Genomic DNA, 18731 nt, shown 5'->3' on the forward strand with positions numbered 1-18731 from the left:
GTACCCTCTCTAACACACGTACCCTCTCTAACACACGTACCCTCTCTAACACACGTACCCTCTCACACACACGTACCCTCTCTAACACATGTACCCTCTCTAACACACGTACCCTCTCTAACACATGTACCCTCTCACACACACGTACCCTCTCTAACACACGTACCCTCTCTAACACACGTACCCTCTCTAACACACGTACCCTCTCTAACACACGTACCCTCTCTAACACACGTACCCTCTCTAATACACGTACCCTCTCTAACACACGTACCCTCTCTAATACACGTGCCCTCTAACATACGTGCCCTCTCTAACATACGTGCCCTCTAACACACGTACCCTCTCTAACACACGTACCCTCTCTAACACACGTACCGTCTCTAACACACGTACCCTCTCTAACACACGTACCGTCTCTAACACACGTACCCTCTCTAACATACGTACCCTCTAACATACGTGCCCTCTGACATACGTGCCCTCTCACCAGAGTGGAATGCAGGGAATGTTGAGCCTTTTGTTTATTCTTAGGGGAGGAGGAGCCCCAGCTTGATATCAGTACAACAATGCTTTTCTCCATTCTCTATCGATAAGACAATGTCATTTCAGCACCCTGCCTGTCCAGCCAGTTTACTAACACAGCAGCAACATGGTGAATCATTCAACAAGGTGATGATGACAGAAAGTACCGTGGCACGATGTTGTCATTGGCTCTGAGATGATGTTATGGTAATGAGGGAAATATGATAAACAGTCCTCTATGGTTCCGCCCAGTCATACCGTTTGTCTTTCTTACAGTATGTTTGTGACGGGCCAGACTGACACCAGTTAATACAGCTATGAGTCTGTTACAATAACAGCGGGACAGATAATGAGCCTAAAGACAGCAACTGATAAGGTCTCCCCCCTTATGCCTCTCATTCCGACGCCTTGTTATGGCAACAGAAACAGGGGGATTTGAATGAAAACCGCTCTATTTTTAGAGCTATGATGTTATGATTTAAAAGATACAGTAGTACGTGGAAACAGTGAAAATGTGTCTCTGGACCCACCAGATTAGACATCTACTCTTCCATCAGCAGTAACTCATACTGACCTGTACCGTACCGTTGATCTGTTAGGCTCTGCCACCACATGTCCCAATGGGAATAGGGATTGTGTACACTACAGTGTAGTTAATATGATTTGTACACAGCCAACAACTATAGTAGATTCAAATATACAGAATAACCACAGATGTAATGAAATAATTTACACACAGGCCTACACAGTCAGATGATGATCAGTTACAACCTGAATGTTTCCCTCCCCACACTGACTAATGTCAAGAGACTAACATAAAGGAACAGACCAAGTGGTCTTTTTAGAATCCAGAATGCCTAACAACTCAGTGGTTGACATTAGCCCCAGTCCTGAGCCCACTGGCTGGCTGCAAAGAGCAGCCACACTCACCCCACAATCAGCGGGCTACAGACGGTCCTCACCCCACAATCAGCGGGCTACAGACGGTCCTCACCCCACAATCAGCGGGCTACAGACGGTCCTCACCCCACAATCAGCGGGCTACAGACCGTCCTCACCCCACAATCAGCGGGCTACAGACGGTCCTCACCCCACAATCAGCGGGCTACAGACGGTCCTCACCCCACAATCAGCGGGCTACAGACCGTCCTCACCCCACAATCAGCGGGCTACAGACGGTCCTCACCCCACAATCAGCGGGCTACAGACGGTCCTCACCCCACAATCAGCGGGCTACAGACGGTCCTCACCCCACAATCAGCGGGCTACAGACGGTCCTCACCCCACAATCAGCGGGCTACAGACGGTCCTCACCCCACAATCAGCGGGCTACAGACGGTCCTCACCCCACAATCAGCGGGCTACAGACCGTCCTCACCCCACAATCAGCGGGCTACAGACCGTCCTCACCCCACAATCAGCGGGCTACAGACCGTCCTCACCCCACAATCAGCGGGCTACAGACGGTCCTCACCCCACAATCAGCGGGCTACAGACCGTCCTCACCCCACAATCAGCGGGCTACAGACCGTCCTCACCCCACAATCAGCGGGCTACAGACGGTCCTCACCCCACAATCAGCGGGCTACAGACCGTCCTCACCCCACAATCAGCGGGCTACAGACGGTCCTCACCCCACAATCAGCGGGCTACAGACCACACTCACCCCACAATCAGCGGGCTACAGACCACACTCACCCCACAATCAGCGGGCTACAGACCGTCCTCACCCCACAAAATAACCTGCAGACTCACACGGGATACAAAAATAGCGCACTAAACAAATCATCGTTCACCGTTACCTACCAAAGCATTTCTCACATAGTCATGTTACGGTCAAAAAGTAAACTTGGCTAATGATGCCTAATGGGCCCTCCCGTTTAACGCATAATCCTAAGGGTAAGCCCTGTCGACCTACAAGTGTCAGTGTCACGGATTCCATATACCCTCATCTAATGTTCAGCTTATGGAAACTATACTGGTAGAGTCAGTGAGATCCTCTGGCATTTCTGTGGGTGGCTGTCAGGTCAGTTAGTCATCATTGTACAGTGAATGGATCCTCTCATGTATGTGACAACCAGCTCTAGTGACTTCAGCCAGGCCACCAATGACAAGGCAGAAAGACTGCAAAACAAATGGACCCGTTGTCATTTTGAGGTTCCTGCATCGGAGGCAGAGGAGTCTATTCTGAACTCATAATGAGGGAAACTGCTGACCAATGATTCCTTGACATTTACCGATGACTCATATCCCATTCAAATAACAAAACAGTAAACAAATGTTTCCATTTCCTATTGCTGACTGAACTCAACGACGTACACGGTGGGGCACGAAATTATTGACACCCTTAATAAAGACGAGCAAAAAAATGACTGTATAAAATAGATCACTGAAATACTGAACTATATTGTTTACTCAAACTTTTTTAGGAAATGCTATTATTTTACACCAATACAATTTCTCAAAGAGATTTTGTTTAACAAGTAATAAAAAAAAACATTAAAAAAAATATGAGTAAAAATGATTGACTTGCCGTGCGGTAGCAAAGAGAACAAGTCTATGACTTTGGTTTTTGACCATTTTTTGGGCCTTCCTCTGACACTGCCAAGTATATAGGTCCTGGATGGCAGGAAGCTTGGCCCCAGTAATGTACTGGGCTGTACGCACTACCCTCTGTAGCGCCTTACAGTCAGATACCGAGCAGTTGCCATACCAGGCGGTGATGCAACCGGTCAGGATGCTCTCGATGGTGCAGCTCTAGAATTTTTTGAGTCTCTTGGGGAGGAATAGGTGTGGTTGTGCCCTCTTCACGACTGTCTTGGTGTGTTTGGACCATGATAGTTAGTTGGTGATGTGGACACTAATGAACTTGAAACTCTCGACCTGCTCCACTACAGCCCTGTCGATGTTAATGGGGGCCTGTTCGGCCCTCCTTTTCCTGTATCCACAATCAGCTCCCTTGTCTTGCTCACATTGAGGGAGAGGTTGTTGTCCTGGCACCACACTGCCAGGTCTCTGGCCTCCTCCCTATAGGCTGTCTCATCGTTGTCGGTGATCAGCAAACTTAATGATGGTGTTGGAGTCGTGCTTGGCCACGCAGTTGTGGGTGAACAGGGAGTACAGGAGGGGACTGCCCCTGAGGCAGTGGCAGATGTGTGGCAGATGTGTTGTTGTGGTCTACTTAAAACATGTAGGTATTATAGACTCGGTCAGAGAGAGGTTGAAAATGCCAGGTCTCACACTGCCAGGTCTCTGGCCTCCTCCCTATAGGCTGTCTCATCGTTGTCGGTGATCAGCAAACTTAATGATGGTGTTGTTCACCCACCCAGTTGTGGGTGAACAGGGAGTACAGGAGGGGACTGCCCGTGAGGGGCCCCAGTTTTGAGGATCAGCGTGGCAGATGTGTTGTTGCCTACCCTTACCACCTGGGGGCGGCCTGTCAGGAATTTCCGGATCCAGTTGCAGAGGGAGGTGTTTAGTCCCAGGGTCCTAGCAATGAGCTTCGTGGGCACTATGGTGTTGAACGCTGAGCTGTAGTCAATGAACAGCATTCTCATATTCCTTTTGTCCAGGTGGGAAAGGGCAGTTTGGAGTGTGATTGAGGTTGCGTCACCTGTGGATCTGTTGGGGCAGTATGCGAATTGGAGAGGGTCTAGGGTTTCCGGGATGATGGTGTTGATTTGAGCCATGACCAGCCTTCATGGCTACCGACATGAGGGCTACGGGGCAGTAATAATTTAGGCAGGTTACCTTCGGTTTCTTGGGCACAGAGACTATGGTGGTCTACTTGAAACATGTAGGTATTATAGACTCGGTCAGGGAGAGGTTGAAAATGTCAGTGAAGACACTTGCCAGTTGGTCCACACATGTGTCCTGGTAATTCGTCTGGCCCCGCGGCTTTGTGAATGTTGACCTGTATATAGGTCTTGCTCACATAGGCTACGGAGAGTGTGATCACACAGTCATCCAGAACATCTGGTGCTCTCATGAATGCTTCAGTGTTGCTTGCCTCGAAGCGAGCATAAAAGGTATTTAGCTTGTCTGGTAGGCTCCTGTCACTGGGCAGCTAGTGTCTGGGCTTCCCTTTGTAGTCTGTAATAGTTTGCAAGCCCTGCCACATCCGACGAGCATCAGAGCCAGTGTAGTAGGATTCAATCTTAGTCCTGTATTGACGCTTTGCCTGTTTGATGGTTTGGGATTTCTTAGAACCGTCCGGATTAGTGTCCCACTCCTTGAAAGCGGCAGCTCTAGTCTTTAGCTCGGTGCAGATGTTGCCTGTAATCCATGGCTTTTGGTTGGGAGATGCACATACGGTCACTGACGGACGACGTCGTCAATGCACTTATTGATGAAGCCGGTGACTAAGGTGGTATACTCTCAATGTCATTGGATGAATCCTGGAACATATTCCAGTTTGTGCTAGTAAAACAGTCCTGTAGCGTAGCATCCGCGTCATCTGACTACTTCCGTATTGAGCGAGTCACTGGTAATTCGTGCTTTAGTTTTAGCTTGTAAGCAGGAATCAGGAAGATAGAATTATGGTCAGATTTGCCAAATGGAGGGCGAGGGAGAGCTTTGTATGCGTCTCTGTGTGTAGAGTAAAGGTGGTCTAGAGTTGTTTTCCTCGGGTTGCACATGTGACACTCTGGTAGAAATGAGGTAAAACGGATTTAAGTATCCCTGCATTAAAGTCCCCGGCCACTAGTAGCGCTTCTGGATGAGCATTTTCTTGTTTGCTTATGGTTTTATACAGCTCGTTGAGTGCAGTCTTAGTGCCTGCATCGGTTTGTGGTGGTAAATAGACGGCTACTAATAATATAGATGAGAACTATCTTGGTAGATAGTGTGGTCTACAGCTTATCATAAGGTACTCTACATCAGGCGAGCAATACCTTGAGACTTCTTTAATATTAGACATTGCATACCAGCTGTTATTGAAAAATATACACATGCACCCGCCCAGACGTAGCTGCTCTGTCCTGCCGATGCACCGAAAACCCAGCCAGCCTTAGATTATCCGTGTCGTCGTTCAGGGACTGGGAGGATTCTGTATGAGGGAATTCTCTAAGATCCCTACCAATGTGTTCTCCAACTCATAAATCTTTTTAGAAAAAGGCTCAGTGCTGTTATCCTCGCAAGGTGAGGTATTGAAAGGTATTGAAAACAGGGGTGTCAAGAATGTTTTACCCCAACCTTTTGTAGAGCAATAATATTAGTATAAAATAATATAATTTCCCAATTGTTTTGAAGCATACAATACAAGCTCAGTATTTTAATTATTTATTTTATACAGTCATTTCCACTCATCTTTATCAAGGGTGTCAATTTCAGACCCCACTGCACATCACATCCACAGAGTTGAGTGGAGACTACAGTTTCTGGAGTGAACTACTTTGAATTGGTAAGCAACTCCATTGTATATTTGGCCTTGTGTTTTGGGTTATTGTCCTGCTAAAAAGTGAATTTGTCTCCCAATGTCTGTTGGAAAGCAGACTGAACCAGGCTTTCCTCTAGGATTTTGCTTGTGCTTAACTATATTCTACTTCTTTTTATCCTAAACTCCCTAGTATTTCCCTATGACAAGCATACCCATAACATGATGCAGCCACCACCATGCTTGAAAATATGAAGAGTGGTACTCAGTGATGTGTTGGATTTGCCCCAAACATAACGCTTTGTATTCAGGACATAAAGTTAATTTCTTTGCCACATTGTTTACAGCTTTACTTAAGTGCCCTATTGCAAACAGGATGCATGTTTTGGAATATGTTTCTTCTTCTTAGGTCATTATTGTGAAGTAACTACAAAAAAATAATAATCTGTAACTGTTTTAAAGTCACCATTGGCCTCATTGTGAAATCCCTGAGCGGTTTCCTTCCTCTCGGACAACTGAGTTAGGAAGGACGCCTGTATCTTTGTAGTGACTGGTAGTATTAATACACCAACCAAAGTGTAATCAATAACTTCACCATGCTCAAAGGGATATTCAATGTCTGCTATTTATTTATTTTTACCCATCTACCCATCTAGAAATCCTCTGTGGTCTTGGTGGTTGAATCTGTTTGAAATGTACTGCTCGTCTGAGGGACCTTACAGATAATTGTATGTTTGGGCTAAAACATAATTCCACTTTGACATTATGGGGTATTGTGTGTAGGCCAGTGACCCAATCTCAATGTAATCCATTTGAAATTCCGTCTGTAACATAACAAAATGTGGAAAAAGTCAAAAGGGTGTGAATACTTTCAGGAACACATTGTACACGGTAAGGATCGCACTGTACACGGTAAGGAACACACTGTACACGGTAAGGAACGCACTGTACACAGTAAGGAATGCACTGTACACGGTAAGGAACGCACTGTACACGGTAAGGATTGCACGGTAAGGAACGCACTGTACACGGTAAGGAATGCACTGTACACGGTAAGGATCGCACTGTACACGGTAAGGAACGCACTGTACACAGTAAGGAACGCACTGTACACGGTAAGGAACGCACTGTACACGGTAAGGATTGCATGGTAAGGAACACACTGTACACGGTAAGGATCGCACTTTACACGGTAAGGAACACACTGTACACGGTAAGGAACGCACTGTACACGGTAAGGAACGCACTGTACACGGTAAGGAACACACTGTACACGGTAAGGAACACACTGTACACGATAAAGATCGCACTGTACACGGTAAGGAACACACTGTACACGGTAAGGAACGCACTGTACACGGTAAGGAACGCACTGTACACGGTAAGGAACGCACTGTACACGGTAAGGATCACACTGTACACGGTAAGGATCGCACTATACACGGTAAGGATCACACTATACACGGTATGGAACGCACTGTACACGGTAAGGATCACACTGTACACGGTAAGGATCACACTATACACGGTAAGGATCACACTATACACGGTAAGGAACGCAGCACTGTACACGGTAAGGATCACACTATACACGGTAAGGAACGCACTGTACACGGTAAGGATCGCACTGTACACGGTAAGGATTTAAGAATCAACTGTAATTAGAGGTTCACTCCAAAAACTCTATTCTCCACTCAACTGGAAGTGATGTACATTGTGGAGCTGAGTCAGCAACATTTCATACGGACAACTAGTGCAGAAACCAAAACACACATTGGTCCTTTGAAGAGCATGAGTTAACAGAGCTAAATTTGTCCTGATGTCAGAGGAGAGGTAATCATGGTTCCTTGTAGAGATATTTCAGAGTGACACCCGTGCCATGAAACCGATCCACCAACATCTCCCCACCCCTCGAAACCCCCAGGGGTATTCATAATATACATCACCCCACCCCTCGAAACCCCCCAGGGGTATTCATAATATACATCACCCCATGTAAACAACAACCTGTTGAAAAAGAGAAGGACTAGACCAAAGGACGCTGACGGGTGTTTAAAAGACATGTCATCGGCCCCCACCACACACCACAGATAAAGTACAACGACAGTCTGTACAGTGGCCAATGACAGTGGCTCGTTGAAGACCCCCCCAATACCTAACGTCATTGTCATTACCGCAGGCATCGCTCACGGATGGCTATCACGAGAGGGACCAATTGGGATTCTGTTGACATCATGTCACCTCATTAATTACCAGTGGAACCCCTCCCGAGCATTCAAGGGCCACCAGAGAGATGAGGTCACGCACAAACAAAAGTTAACTCCAGGCTGGATCTAAATACAGTGTGTGTGGTACCGCTGGTGTCAATCCCAGCTATGTGGTCTCTCTGTACGCAGGCGTGAAAACAAAATATGACATCCCAAATAGTAATGTGACTCAGAGTTTGAGTTGAGTTTCATTCACTGGCAGTGGGAAGCACTTGGCCTTTACAGGAAGGAAGGGGACATACAGGAAGGGGGCATACAGGAAGGGGGCATACAGGAAGGGGGAATACAGGAAGGGGGCATACAGGAAGGGGGCATACAGGAAGGGGGCATACAGGAAGGGGGCATACAGGAAGGGGGCATACAGGAAGGGGGCATACAGGAAGGGGGCATACAGGAAGGGGGAATACAGGAAGGGGGCATACAGGAAGGGGGCATACAGGAAGGGGGCATACAGGAAGGGGGCATACAGGAAGGGGGCATACAGGAAGGGGGCATACAGGAAGGGGGCATACAGGAAGGGGGAATACAGGAAGGGGGCATACAGGAAGGGGGCATACAGGAAGGGGGAATACAGGAAGGGGGCATACAGGAAGGGGGAATACAGGAAGGGGGCATACAGGAAGGGGGAATACAGGAAGGGGGCATACAGGAAGGGGGAATACAGGAAGGGGGCATACAGGAAGGGGGCATACAGGAAGGGGGCATTCTTGTTTCTGGTAACCAACCCACCACGTACGTAGATTGAAGAAGACTAAAAGTCGAAGACGACCTGTAAATGCGGTCTGCTATTTGCCGTCTTTCAGCTGACAACGGAGCAATGTGTTGTTGTAGCCACAGTAACCGTGGAATACAGGTTAGACTAGAGCCAACCGGAACTGGCTGGCAAAAGAGGACAATAACATCTGTTTGACATGGCAGTTTGTATGGCTGGTGACTGAGTCTATGACCTGACCTATGGCACGATCCCAGTCCCGTCAGAGGGAAACCCTGAGCGGTGCTCCAGAGCCACAAGACATATTGTTGACCAGGGTGACGTCATGGGCTTGTCTGGGATTACACCCCACCACCGGACAAGGCCCAGACAGAACTCAGGACCCAGGGACTGGCCAGCAACCATAAGCCTCTCCCAACCCGCAACACAACCATGGGTTTCAGTTTCACTCATCTGGTCTCAATAAGAAATATCTCCATTAGTACTAATAAACTCTACAGCCCCACTGCTGTACAGGCATACTGTACCCTGGAGTTTAAGTATGGGCGTTAGTCACTACCATCTATTTTACTGCAGATAAGTGACACAAGAATTCAGAAATAAGGGTTTTTGTAAACAGTGGTTAGTGACAAGAATTCAGAAGTAAATTCTTTCTGTTAACAACAGCCCTAAAATATGGCTTTCGTGTGTAATGATAGTGCTACACACTCCCAGTGACATGCTTGCATTTCTGGAATTATCTGTCCAAATCTGTGTCTAGTGCTGACTCTGGGATAATCTGTCCAAGCCTATGTCTAGTGCTGACTCTGGGATAATCTGGCCAAGCCTATGTCTAGTGCTGACTCTGGGATAATCTGCCCAAACCTGTGTCTAGTGCGGACTCTGGGATTATCTGTCCAAACCTGTGTCTAGTGCTGACTCTGCGATTATCTGTCAAAACCTGTGTCTAGTGCTGACTCTGGGATTATCTGTCCAAACTTGTGTCTAGTGCTGACTCTGGGATTATCTGTCCAAACCTGTGTCTAGTGCTGACTCTGGGATTATCTGTCCAAACCTGTGTCTAGTGCTGACTCTGGGATTATCTGTCCAAGCCTATGTCTAGTGCTGACTCTGGGATTATCTGTCCAAACCTGTGTCTAATGCTGACTCTGGGATTATCTGTCCAAGCCTATGTCTAGTGCTGACTCTGGGATTATCTGTCCAAGCCTATGTCTAGTGTTGACTCTGCGATTATCTGTCCAAACCTGTGTCTAGTGCTGACTCTGCGATTATCTGTCCAAACCTGTGTCTAGTGTTGACTCTGGGATTATCTGTCCAAGCCTGTGTTTTATTATTATTATTAAACCTTTATTTAACCAGGAAGGGCTCATTGAAATTTAAAATCTATTTTTCAAGAGCGTCCTGGCCAAGATAGGCAGCACCAAGTCATTACAAAAATGATAGACAAACAACATGAAAAACTACAAGTAATCTAGTATAACCAAATCAAAAACAGCAATCTAAAAACATTGACAGGTCAAGGATTCAGTCTCAAGGTCATTCATCAGTGAATTAAAAATACCAATCGGGACAAGTTCCATGACGATGGCGTAGAGTACATAAAAGCCCTTTTACCAAATTCAGTTCGGACATTTGGAACAGTTAGCAGGATAAAGTCCAGCGAACGAAGAGAGTACCCACCACATTTCTGAACAATAAAAATGCACAAATAAAATGGTAGAAAACCCTAAATGGCCTTGTAAATAAAAGTATACCAGTGACTGAGCCTACGAGTGACTAGAGAAGGCCAGCCAACCCTGGTATACAAAGTGCAGTGGTGCGTAAGGGTTTTGCCGTTTAAAATAAATCTCAAAGTGCCATGGTAAAGGGTGTCAATTGATCTCAAACACTGAGCGGAAGCATTCATATATAAAATATCCCCATAGTCTAGTAAAGGCATAAATGTAGCTGATACCAGCCTCCTTCTGGCTTCAAAAGAAAAACAGGCCTTATTCCTAAAATAAAATCCCAATTTCAGCTTCAATTTTTTTGTCAATTGTTGAATATGCAATTTAAAAGAGAGGCCGTCATCAATTAAAATTCCAAGATATTTATATGAGGTTACAGTCTCAATCTCCTTGCCCTGACAGGTAGTAATAGGTGAAAAGTTCAGAGGTCTATTTCTTTCTTTAGAAAACACCATTAGTTTAGTTTTGTCAGTATTGAGGATAAGCTTCAATTGACACAAGGTATGTTGAACAGTATAAAAAGCCTTTAGCAAGTTCTGGAAAGCTTTTGTAAGAGACGAGGCACAACAGTAAATAACAGTATCATCAGCATAAAAATGAAGTTGAGCATTTTGGACATTTTTGTCTAAATTATTTTTATAAATAGTGAATAAGAGAGGACCAAGTACAGAGCCTTGGGGCACACCATTACAGACAGACAATTTAACAGACATGAGCCCATCAAATTGAGTGCACTGAGTTCTATCAGACAGATAGTTAGCAAACCATGCAACTGCATGCTCCGAAAGACCTACACTCGACAATCTCTGCCTTAGTATAGCATGATCAACTGTATCAAAAGCCTATGTCTAGTGGTGACTCTGGGATTATCTGTCCAAACCTGTGTCTAGTGGTGACTCTGGGATTATCTGTCCAAACCTGCGTCTCGTGCTGACTTTTTGCACTTTCAACATACAGTAAAGGTTGTGGTCTGCAGGAAAATGAGTACACTGCTCTTTTATGCTCTATCCCACCCAACAACTAGATGAAAGGAGCTTCCTGAAACAGAGATGAGAGTTGGGTAACTGTCTGTGCATCATATCCTGTCTGTGGGAGAGTCACACCGCCAGCATTGAGGAGCAGTGACATCAACACGCAAATGATCCCAAAACCACAGTTATAATCAGAGCATTAGATATTTTTACCCCCAGACAGGTCCCTGTACCATCCTGCTCCCTTCCTGGTGCACAGGAGGTCTGTGTGGAGTGAAACAGGCTCAATTGTTTCCGGCAGGACCTCACAGGTGTCCACAGAAATTAGACTTCCCTTTGTTTGCATAGTACTCACCCACAGTAGCTAGTAGACCCCTTGTAGGAGCACACACCTGACACAACATCCCTTCCCTGAAATATATTTGTATATGTTTTATTTAAATATGTTTATATTCAGTTTTGTACTCATGTTATATTGAAGAGTGGAAAGGGGTCAATTGATCCAACAACAAGTGGCAGCAAACCAATCCATGGCATGATCCCCATCAGGAAACTAGTCTTGTTTTTAAGACCTGGGGCCTCGTTTATAAACCTTGTGTATGTACAACATTTTCCCCAAAACATGTACGTGGCAGTTCTCACGCAAAAGTTGGCATTCATAAAAAAAACTAAATTTGAGGTGAGAATGTGCCTATCCTCCCGCAAACATCAGACCGTGCGTTCGCAGTTTCTAGTGGTTGAAGCACTGCATTGCAAGAAGGCAAAAGTAGAATAGTAGTAGGGTTCATATGACGACACTTTTATTCAAAACCTAAAAACAGGTAGCTAAATATAATAACAAGATGGAATCATTTGCTGTTAGTGAGAATATATATTTTTTAAATCTTTGCATTCTAAAATAATTAGAAGTATGCATTTATTTCCCATGATTTATTTCATTTCCATGAACTGCAGAATAAATTCCCCACCTTTTCTGACTGTGATGATGTCATAGGCTACTCGTGTCACGAAATAGCCTATAGGCGAACAACAAGTTAGCACAGGCTACCTACCATTCCTCCCATCTCTCATTCAATTGGACCCACGTCACAGTAGTAAACAGATAAGCTATTTTAAGTATTTTGCTCTATGCGAGCCGAAGCATAGTTTAACAATAGAACAGACGGTTCACCTTTCCCATTGACGTTTGTCATTTACAAACATAATAAATAATACATATATCATAACCATTGCAGAATAAAATCCTCACCTTTTCTGGCCATGATGAGTTCATATTCCCATACAACAACCATGCACATCTCTCAGTTAATTGGGCCTATTAGATAGGCTATAATTATTTCGAGTTTTTTTGCTCTATGCATACGAAAGGGAGCATGGTTTATAACATACAGTACAATTGAAACAATCTATTTACAGGTCCACAACAATATGCAACGGTCAGATACAGCAAATGTCACAAGAAAACATTCTGCTAACACCTTCAAAGACATTTGATCAAGTTCGCAATCTCCATTTATTTTCGATAACCTAATGCAAGGATCGTCAACTAAATTAAAAACGCGGGTCGTTTTTTTTCTTGAGCGCCATGTTTGGGGGCTGCCGGTACATAAATTACATATCATTTGTAGACTGCAAATTGACCACAAGAAACCCAAACAGATATAATATTTGACTGAAACATAATCATTTCAAACCTTGCTTACATTTGTCTCTCTATTATGCATGGGAATACTTGAGAACATATGTCCTAAGTTAAAATCACTTGGAGCTGATTTCCTTGTGTTTTTACAGTATTTTATGTCCAACTATGAAAAAATAAAATGTTGCTCATTAAACTTGGGGGGGGGGGGCAAATAAAACCACCCGCGGGTCACCAGTTGGGGAACCCTGGTCAACTTTCTTGGCCTAATTCCAATACATCCGAACTATAGAGCAAATAAGGGCATTATTGTCCCCATAAAAGGTGGAGTTATATCGCTGGTTCACATGCGCACAGTTTTAAGACATGTCCGATTTTCTACAGGAAACATGCCCCAAGTTTCTGTTACAAAATGGCGCACGCTGATATTTAGTTTAAAATGTATGTTTATAAATGAGGGCCCAGGAACAGCTGTTGATTAATATAACATAGTAAAATCCCACCGAACGCAATGAAATCCTTGTTTCCAGGGAAACTAGAAACTGCTGTTCTGGTCGATAGCGGACAAAGGACTGGTACAGTGAAAAGCATTTGTTCAGAAATGCCAGCTGACGCCATTCTTTGTGACCAATATTTCCTACGGTACAGGGTGGAGGTGTATGGGAGCTTTGTCCCCACAGGCCACGTTCTTGACAGGTCAGGGTGGAACAGTCATACCGTCATCGAAGCTCCATCTCACACCAGTGGTTCAATCACATATTTGACACTAGTTGTTGTTGGGATAATACATTCCATGTTAGTTGCATTGGTAATTACATTTCTACATTGAACAGAAATATGAAACGCAACACATAGTGTTGGTCCCATTTTTCTCTAAAATTTGTTCACATCCCTGTTTGTGAGCATTTCTCCTTTCGCCAAGTTAATCCATCCACCTGACAGGTATGGCATATAAGCTGATTAAAGCTGATTAAACAGCATGATCATTACACAGGGGCACCTTGTGCTGAGGACAATAAAAGGCCACTTTAAAATGTGACGTTTTGTCACACAACACAATGTCACAGATGTCTCAAGTTTTTATATTATTGTTCAGTATAATAAGGAGTGCATTAGTATGTACTTCAGAAATAGAGAAATGTCTAGTGAAAGCTATTTGTGTCTGCTGGAACATGAGTAAGGAAGAGCTCTTGGAATTCCCATTAAATATGCTACAGAGACTTTCCATATCTACACACATAGGGGAGAGAATTCCATGCATTCTGCGATAGAGAGATGGTTTTCTCAGTCACTTCCTTCATGGCCTGATAACCCAGTGTCACTGTCAAGTTTCTTTAAATAGACACAGGGCTTTTCACACAGCCACAGACTTCTTAGGAACGACAAATTTGTATATTGTACAAGTTGTGCGAAAGATTATTTGCATAATTTGTATTTGGCCAACATGGGATGTCTGTTTTTTCACAGATATCACTTACATTCCAGAAAATATAAAAACGCCCATAAGCCATTATTCATTTAAGTTAGACTAGTCTCAAAAATAAATAGCATAAAAGATAAAGAAAATGCTACAAATTATATTTGAGACTGCAAAGAGAAAACAAACATCCATTTCTAATTTAAAAAGAGAGGCTGTGTTACTCAGGAAAAATGGAAAGTATGCCAGAACTGGGATTAGGTCTTGGCATGAAGTCAATATTCACAGTGCAGTGACTGCAACAGGGTGTAGTGACTGCAACAGGGTGTAGTGACTACAATAGGGTTTAGTGACTACAACATTGTGTAGTGACTGCAACATGGTGCAGTGACTGCAACAGGGTGCAGTGACTACAACAGGGTGCAGTGACTACAACAGGGTGCAGTGACTACAACAGGGTGCAGTGACTACAACAGGGTGCAGTGACTGCACCAGGGTGCAGTGACTACAACAGGGTGTAGTGACTGCAACAGGGTGTAGTGACTACAATAGGGTGCAGTGACTACAACAGGGTGTAGTGACTGCAACAGGGTGCAGTGACTGCAACAGGGTGCAGTGACTGCAACAGGGTGTAGTGACTACAACAGGGTGTAGTGACTGCAACAGGGTGTAGTGACTACAACAGGGTGCAGTGACTGCAACAGGGTGTAGTGACTACAATAGGGTGCAGTGACTACAACAGGGTGCAGTGACTACAATAGGGTGCAGTGACTACAACAGGGTGCAGTGACTATAACAGGGTGCAGTGACTACAACAGGGTGCAGTGAATACAATAGGGTGCAGTGACTATAACAGGGTGCAGTGACTATAACAGGGTGCAGTGACTACAACAGGGTGCAGTGACTACAACAGGGTGCAGTGAATACAACAGGGTGCAGTGACTATAACATCTACAGTAGGGTTTGGGTCAATTCAGAAAGTGACTTGAAATTCATGAATTGAAAATTAGATATGGTTATGACTTTAGTGGTTAGAAGGTACGTGTAACATCTGTTTGGACACATCACATGCAGTGTGTTGATCTCAAACATTGTTTGTGTGCTATGTTAGGTAACTCTGTACTTCTGACAGGAAATTAAGAAGATTAGATGTACCGTTGATTAGAACAAGCCCTAAAAGCCATGTTTCTATATTGACCAAGCCACAAAGTGATCATATAAAAGGACCAGATGTTTCTGTACTCACCAATGAGAATGTATATGTTGTGTACGTTGACAGCATATACTGTACAGTGCATTCGGCAAAGTATTCAGACCCCTTGACTTTTAACACATTTTGTTACGTTACAGCGTATGGGGCGGCAGGTAGCCTAGTGGTTAGAGCGTTGGACTTGTAACCGAAAGGTTGCAAGATCGAATCCCCGAGCTGACAAGGTGAAAATCTGTCGTTGGTGAAGGTGAACCTTAGCCCCAGTCTGAGGTCCTGAGCTCTCTGGAGTGCGTTTTCATTAAGGATCTCTCTGTACTTTACTCCATTCATCTGTCCCTCGATTCTGACTAGTCTCCCAGTCCCTGCCGCTGAAAAACATCCCCACAGCATGATGCTGCCACCACCATGCTTCCCCGTAGGGATGGTGCCAGGTTTCTTCCAGACGTAATGCTTACTTAGCATTCAGGCCAAAGAGTTCAATCTTGGTTTCCTACGGGCCAGATAATCTTGTTTTTCATGGTCTGAGAGTCCTTTAGGTGCCTTTTGGCAAACTCCAAGCGAGCTGTCATGTGCCTTTTACGGAGGAGTGGATTTCTGTCTGGCCACTCTACCATAAAGGCCTGATTGGAGAGTGCTGCAGAGATGGTTGTCCTCCCTGACCAAGGCCCTTCTCCCCTGATTGCTCAGTTTGGCTGGGTGGCCAGCACTAGGAAGAGTCTTGGTGGTTCCAAACTTCTTACATTAAAGAGAGAGGAGAGGGAAAGATGAGAGAGGGAGAGGAGAGAGGACAGGGAAAGAGGAGAGAGGAAAGGGCAAGAGGAGAGAGGAGAGGGAAAGAGGAGAGAGGAAAGGGCAAGAGGAGAGAGGAGAGGGAAAGAGGAGAGGGAAAGAGGAGAGAGGAAAGAGGGAGAGGAGAGAGAAAGAGGGGAAAGGGGGAGGGAAAGAGGAGAGAGGGAGAGAAAGAGGAGAGGGGGAGGGGAAAAGAGGAGAGAGGAGAGGGAAAGAGGACAGAGGAGAGAGGAGAGGGAAAGAGGAGAGAGGAGAGAGGAGAGGGAAAGAGGAGAGAGAAGAGGGAACGATGAGAGAGGAGAGAGGAGAGGGAGAGGAGAGAGGGAAAGAGGGGAAAGGGGTAGGGAAAGAGGAGAGATGAGAGGGAAAGAGAGGGGAGGGGAGAGAAAGAGGAGAGAGGAGAGGGAAAGAGGAGAGGGAAAGAGGAGAGAGGGAGAGAAAGAGGAGAGAGGGAGGGAAAAATAAAATTGAGAGGAGAGGGAAAGAGGAGAGGGAAAGAGGAGAGAATGAGAGAGGGGAAAGGGAGAGGGAAAGATGAGAGATGAGAGGGAAAGAGAGGAGAGGGGAGAGAAAGAGGAGAGAGGAGAGGGAAAGAGGAGAGAGGGAGAGAAAGAGGAGAGAGGGAGGGAAAAATAAAATCGAGAGGAGAGGGAAAGAGGAGAAAAGGAGAGAAAGAGGAGAGAGGGAGAGGGAAAGAGGAGAGAGGGAGGGGAAAAGAAAATTGAGAGAAGAGGGGAAAAGGAGAGGGAAAGAGGAGAGAGGGAAAGAAAGAGCAGAGGGGGGGGGAAAGAGGAGAGAGGAGAAGGAAAATGGAGAGGGAGAGGAGAGAGGGGAGAGGGAGGGAAAGAGGTGAGAGGAGAGGGAAAGAGGAGAGAGGGAGAGAAAGAGGATAGGAGAGGGAAAGAGGAGAGATGAGAGGGAAAGAGGAGAGAGGAGAGGGAAAGAGGAAAGAGGAGAGGGAAAGAGGAGAGAGGAGAGGGAAAGAGGAGAGAGGAGAGAGAAAGAGGAGAGAGGAGAGGGGAAAGGAAAGGGAGGGAAACCATTAAATCAGGGTGTGAGGGGAGAAGCCCTTCACAAGAAGTCACATTTAAAAAACAGTAAAAAAATTTTTTAACCCAACATTAACCCTTGCCATGCTAGCGAGAGGCATTAATAAGAGCACACATTGAATTCCAGTTAAATTTGGGCACGATGTCGCCCAATGATAAACTGAGGTGTTCTTGTTTTCGGGATAAAACAGTACACTAACTGTACAAGACTCAACAAAGGACATTGTCTAAGTAGAGGGAATCGAGACAAATTGAAGGATACAGACATTTATCGACACACACACACACACACACACACACACACACACACACACACACACACACACACACACACACACACACACACACACACACACACACACACACACACACACACACACACACACACACACACACAGGAAGTGAAAGTGAATGAGGGTTCAAATTAAATCAAATCAAATATTATTTGTCACATGCGAGAATACAACTGGTGTAGACCTTACAGTGAAATGCTAAATGCTGACTTACAAGCCCTTAACCAACAATGCTTTCAGAAGTTTTAAGAAAAATAACTATTAAGTAAAAAAATAGATAAATAAGGGTAACAAATAATTAAACAGCAGCAGTAAAATAACAATATCAAGGCTATATACAGGGAGTACCGGTACAGAGTCAATGTGTAGGGGCACCGGTTAGTCGAGGTAATTGAGGTCATGTGTAAATGTAGGTAGAGTTATTAAAGTGACTATGCATAGATAATAACAGAGAGTAGCAGCAGCGTAAAAGAGGCACGGAAGGTGACTGGTTATGTCATGACGGTGGTGGGAATTTCATTCTGATCTTACTACATCAGGTCTATATGTGTAATGGGTTTCCCCTGACAACCAGGCTTATGTTTCGAAATTGTGACGTGAGATTTGCGCTCCGATCTTTGGACAGGATGAGATTACATTTAGGTCAGCATAATTGTGCTACTGAAGATCATAAGTGACAGCAACATAAACAAGTTACTTCATGGGAAGTGTTCTCTTGGTGAATAAAGACAGTAATCAGCCAGAGAGTGCTACTCACA

General features: G+C 45.0%; 1 protein-coding gene across 1 annotated transcript; it reads right to left on the reverse strand.

Annotated features, from left to right (window-relative positions):
• Window positions 1-8335: 8335 nt before the first annotated feature.
• On the reverse strand, window positions 8336-9068 carry LOC139536740 (uncharacterized). The gene is made up of 2 exons (XM_071337335.1): window positions 9037-9068; window positions 8336-8879 (listed from the first exon to the last, which is right to left on the reverse strand). Exons 1-2 carry the CDS (start codon window positions 9066-9068, stop codon window positions 8336-8338), a joined length of 576 nt encoding a protein of 191 aa, XP_071193436.1.
• Window positions 9069-18731: the final 9663 nt, after the last annotated feature.

Source organism: Salvelinus alpinus, chromosome 13, assembly GCF_045679555.1.
Source record: "Salvelinus alpinus chromosome 13, SLU_Salpinus.1, whole genome shotgun sequence".
NCBI classification, from domain to species: Eukaryota; Metazoa; Chordata; class Actinopteri; order Salmoniformes; family Salmonidae; genus Salvelinus; species Salvelinus alpinus.